This window comes from Glycine max, chromosome 14 (assembly GCF_000004515.6).
Source record: "Glycine max cultivar Williams 82 chromosome 14, Glycine_max_v4.0, whole genome shotgun sequence".
In the NCBI taxonomy this organism is placed as follows: domain Eukaryota; kingdom Viridiplantae; phylum Streptophyta; class Magnoliopsida; order Fabales; family Fabaceae; genus Glycine; species Glycine max.
This window is the reverse complement of record NC_038250.2, coordinates 11,802,286-11,806,920: the sequence shown is the minus strand read 5'-3', so window position 1 is coordinate 11,806,920 and position 4,635 is coordinate 11,802,286. Positions and strand designations below refer to the sequence as shown.

The 4,635-nt window shown below is 45.4% G+C and overlaps 1 protein-coding gene across 1 annotated transcript; it reads right to left on the bottom strand.

Moving 5' to 3' along the window:
* Positions 1-2,803: 2,803 nt before the first annotated feature.
* On the bottom strand, positions 2,804-4,397 carry LOC102668270 (uncharacterized). Its single transcript, XM_006596598.1, has 3 exons — positions 3,836-4,397; positions 3,384-3,690; positions 2,804-3,305 (listed from the first exon to the last, which is right to left on the bottom strand). Exons 1-3 carry the CDS (start codon positions 4,395-4,397, stop codon positions 2,804-2,806), a joined length of 1,371 nt encoding a protein of 456 aa, XP_006596661.1.
* Positions 4,398-4,635: the final 238 nt, after the last annotated feature.

The following is a 4,635-nucleotide window of genomic DNA, read 5'->3' as shown; positions in this document are numbered from 1 at the left end:
AAGGTCAGGATTCTCATTTCATTGGCTCAAGGGTTAATTCAAAATAATTAGTTGGCTCAATCATGGGTGCAAGGGGTAAAATTATGTTGGGTCGGCTTTTTGGCTAAGTAGGTAAACAAAACAAACATGGCCTTGATCATATCCACCTTAAGTAACTATTCTAATAGTCTAAGAATGATGCAAAACTAGGAATTTAAAAATAGGCGTTTTCTCCGTCAATTAAGTTCACACTCTCACCGGGACTTAAGCAAGTATTCGGCGTACCAGTTATGACCTTGTTCCATCAAGCTAACCTTTTCCACTATGTGTTATTCATGTTGCATTTCTTGACCTGACTTGTGCTTCCAGAACCAGAGTTTCTCCAAGGATCATTGGCATCTCAAGTGTTGAACCTTTCAGAACTAGCTAAAGAATTATGACTGCTCAAATTACCATGCAATTATTACTTAGAAAACACATACTGAAATACTAATATTATTACTACTACTCTCTTTTTTTTAATTACCAATAGACTACATAAAACATAAAAACATAAAAGAAAACATAAAACATAAAAGAGAACACAAAACATAACATAAAAGAAAACATCAAAACATAAAATCAGCTGCCTCTGCCCAAGTCAGCCCACGGGCCCCAATCAGTGCCAGCCAAATCAGCCATGAGGTCTTCATCAACTGTAGGATCCTTAGTAACGGTGGCTCCAGAAGGCTCTTCCCCCTATCATTGGAGGGCTAGTCTCTTGGCCAAGCAACCTGTTGACGATAAGCCTCTAGAGTGATAAGCGGTGGATCCATCTGCAGGTGCAAGGATAGCCTGTGCATGTTCTCCATAATGAGTTGTTGTCCTATGTGAATGGTCCTCAGCATCTGACCATGCATGTCTAGGGGTGCTGAGGTGGATGCAGGTGGAGGGCGCGGTCTCTGGGAAGAAGGCTGAGAAGGAGGCTGGGATGGAAGAGGAGCCTCTGATGCGGACGTCGAAGCTCTGGTGCGTGTGCGGCGGGTCCCTGGAAATGTGATGGATCATAGGACTGAGTGATTCAAAAATCAGGGTATCAGAGACAACCCCCTGAATCTCACACAGTGTTGTGATCAACGATGGGAACCCAAGCCTGAAAATGCTGGACTGGGCAATCTGACTGATCTGAAGAGAAATGACGTTGCCCACGTCCAGGTCCATCTTCATCACCAAACCATAGATGAGTCAGGCCTTGTCAACATTAATATCAGAAGTGTGAGAAGTAGGAGCAAGGTTAAAATAAGAAAGGACACTCCATGTCTGAGCAAGTGTCGTCAGATCCTTCCGCAGCTGCTTCCAGGGGGCACCATCAACATTCAGCCCAAATCGTCCCCCTGGAGTACACAAAGCGGAGAGGATGGCGTCATGATCTGGAGGCGTGTGGAGGTACTGAAAGTATGCTGGGTAATCCTCTCCATCTGCCAGGACTACCAGGGTGTCAAGGAAATCATTAATCGTCTCAGCATCGAATCTGACTACCTGTCCTCGAACCCTGCAAAACTTCAGACTGTGGTCCCCTGGATCATATAGGTTGGAGTAAAACTTCTTCACCAGAGCAACACCAATCCGCTTCTCTGGAAGTCAGGTCAGAACCTGGTCCCATTTGCGCCTCTGGAGCTCCTGAAGGAACTCATCAAACATCCCTGGTCCAAGCTCGATATTCCTCTCTGGAAGGATGTTCCGATGCTAAATGTTGTCCTAATATATGTGCCATGCGATCTCTGAAGTGAAACAGGAAGAGTCCCAGTTGGACGCTTCCCCGGGTGTGGGCACAACTCGGTGTTTGCGGGAGGCCATCTGAAAAACAAAAACAAAAGAAACAGACTGAAGTTAGCAATCAGGGGGGTGCAAATAGAAAGCAGAATAAGGGTGCAGTCAGCAAAGATGGGGGTGCAGAAAGAAATTCAGAAGGGAGTGTGGTCAGTAGAAAAAGGGGGTGTAGAAAGTAAGGCGGGAGGGCTGATGGGCCCTAAGGCCCAGCCCCGCGCTTAGCACCCCCTTCATGCTGCTGCTAGCACGCGCTTAGCGCCACGGGTGGGCGCTTAGCGCGTTTGCTCAGATGCATGAGCGCGCTTAGCGCGGGTTGCCGGCTAAGCGCGTGCTTGCTTTTTCTTGTCTTGTTCTGCGGAGGCTTAGCACGCTCTTGCTTCCTCCTTTCCATGTTGGTTGTTCTCGCTAAGCCTCTGCATAGGCTTAGCGTGATGCTACCTGCAAAATATTATAGCAACAAACCCAGATTCCAATCTCACCTTTTTAGTGAAGACTGCGTGAAAAAGGAACAGAGAAGCAAGTAAGCTTTAGAAGAAATGCACAGAAAGAGGTATATAGGAAGTGGGAGTGCGCAGAAGAGAAGAAAAGAAGTGAAATGGTTAGATTTAAAATAAAACAAGGGGAAGCTGAAGGGCTGGACAGTTTCGAAAACTGTCCAGCAATTTATGGCACGCGCTCTTAGTACGCAGGTGCTGCTAAGCGCACCAAGGGCAGCGTCCCTTGGTTTTTCCCAATAATTTAAAATTCAAAACTTTGAAAAATACCTGGGTGCTTAGTGCGCGGACGCGCGCTAAGCGCGTAACCTTGTGCAGCCCACTTCTCTTTTGCTATTGGCACCCCTCCTAATGCTGACTTCACCTGTTGGGCCTTTACTTTTTGCACCTCCTATTTTCTATTTGCACCTGTTGGGCCTTTTTTTTACATAGAATAAAAATAACTACATTTTTACAAAATATGTTGGGTTGTCTCCCAACCAGCGCTTAGTTTATTGTCTTTAGCTAGACAGTAAGCCTTCTCAAGGGTCATTTAAGTAGATGATGGTCGTCAATCGCTCTAGTTGTCCTCCGTTATAAGGCTTCAAGCGTTGTCCATTGATGATCCATTTCTTCTCAAAGTTCTCTTCTCTAGGATCCACCAATTCTACTGCTCCGTGAGGTCTGACTTCTTTGATTATGAATGGCCCTGACCACTTGGACTTCAGCTTACCTGGGAATAGCCTTAGCCTCGAGTTAAAGAGTAATAGTTGCTGCCCTGGCTGGAATTCTTTCCTTTGTAGCTTTCTGTCATGATATGCCTTTTTCTTTTGCTTGTAAATTCTGGATGACTCGTAGGCATTCAGTCTCATCTCTTCTAATTCCAGCAGTTGTAGCTTCCTCTTTTCGCCACATGCGTTGTTGTCAAAGTTGAGCAACTTGAGAGCCCAATATGCTTTGTGCTCCAGCTCCACTGGTAAATGACATGCCTTCCCATACACTAGTTGAAATGGTGATAAGCCGATGGGGGTCTTGAACGCTATCCTATAGGCCCAGAGAGTATCATCGAGCTTCAAGGCCCAATCCTTTCTTGATGATGCAACTGTCTTCTCCAGGATTCACTTGAGCTCCCTATTAGAAATTTCTACATGGCCATTCGTCTGAGGGTGATAAGGTGTGGCCACCTTGTGTTGGACATTATAGTGCTCCAGGTCTTTCTTCAACTGATTGTTGCAGAAGTGCGTTCCCCCATCACTAATCAAGGCTTGTAGGACTCCGAAATGGGAAAAGATGTTCTTCTTCAGAAATTTGATCACTACCCTGGCATCGTCCTTCGGCGTGGCTATGGCTTCCACCCATTTGGAGACGTAATCCACAGCTACCAAGATGTAGACATTCCCGTATGACGAAGGAAGGGGCCCCATGAAGTCTATGCCCCCAACAGTTAAAGATCTCTACTTCCATGATATTCTGCAAAGGCATCTCATTTCTTCGAGATATCCCCCTTGTTCTCTGGCATTTATCACAACACACAAACTCATAAGCATCTTTAAAAATAGAGGGCCAAAAAAAACTTGATTGTAGCACTTTTGCTGTTGTTCTGTCCCCACTGTGGTGACCGCCATAGGGTGAACTGTGGCAATGCCAAAGAATGCTTTGTGCTTCCTCCTTTGTGACGCATCTCCTTAATAAATTATCCGCTCCTGCCTTGAACAAATGAGGATCATCCCACACATAGAAGCGTGCATCGTGCAAGAATTTCTTACTTTGACTCCAATTAAGCTCCTCTGGAATGACTCTCATGGCTTTGTAATTAGCCATGTTTGCAAACCAAGGTCTAGCGGTAACCTGCAAAAGAAACTCATCAGGAAATTCACCTTTTACCTCTGGTTTTTCCTTGGTGACATCTTTATTCTTTAATCGAGACAGATGATCGGCTACCACATTCTGGAATCCTTTCTTGTCCTTGATGATGATGTCAAACTCTTGTAACAGCAGGACCCATCTGATCAACCCCGACTTTGGGTCTGTTTTGGCGAGCAGGTGCTTGATGGCAGCATGATCCGTGAAGATGGTGACCCTCGACCCTATCAAGTATGACCTGAATTTCTCCAAGGCAAAGACAATGGCTAGCATCTCCTTTTCTGTGGTTGCATAATTCAATTGTGTTTCATTCAGGACCTTGCTAGCATAATAGATGGTGTGAAATACCTTGTTGTGCCTCTATCCCAGAACTGCTCCTACTGCATAATCACTGGCATCACACATTAGTTCAAAATCTTTATTCCATTCGGGTGCAATCATTACCGGTGCAGTGGTGAGCTTATTCTTCAGTGTCTGGAATGTTGCTGAACATTCTTCATCAAACTTGAAA

Bases quoted from the DNA above. Each gene is read 5' to 3' on its own strand.
- LOC102668270 (XM_006596598.1), bottom strand. From the start codon at position 4,397: ATGCTAGCCATTGTCTTTGCCTTGGAGAAATTCAGGTCATACTTGATA. The intron at 3,691-3,835 runs GTTTTTTTTGGC...TTGGGGGCATAG, and splicing joins AGCAAAAGTGCTACAATCAA to ACTTCATGGGGCCCCTTCCT. The intron at 3,306-3,383 runs GTGAATCCTGGA...CTGGGCCTATAG, and splicing joins ATTTCTAATAGGGAGCTCAA to GATAGCGTTCAAGACCCCCA.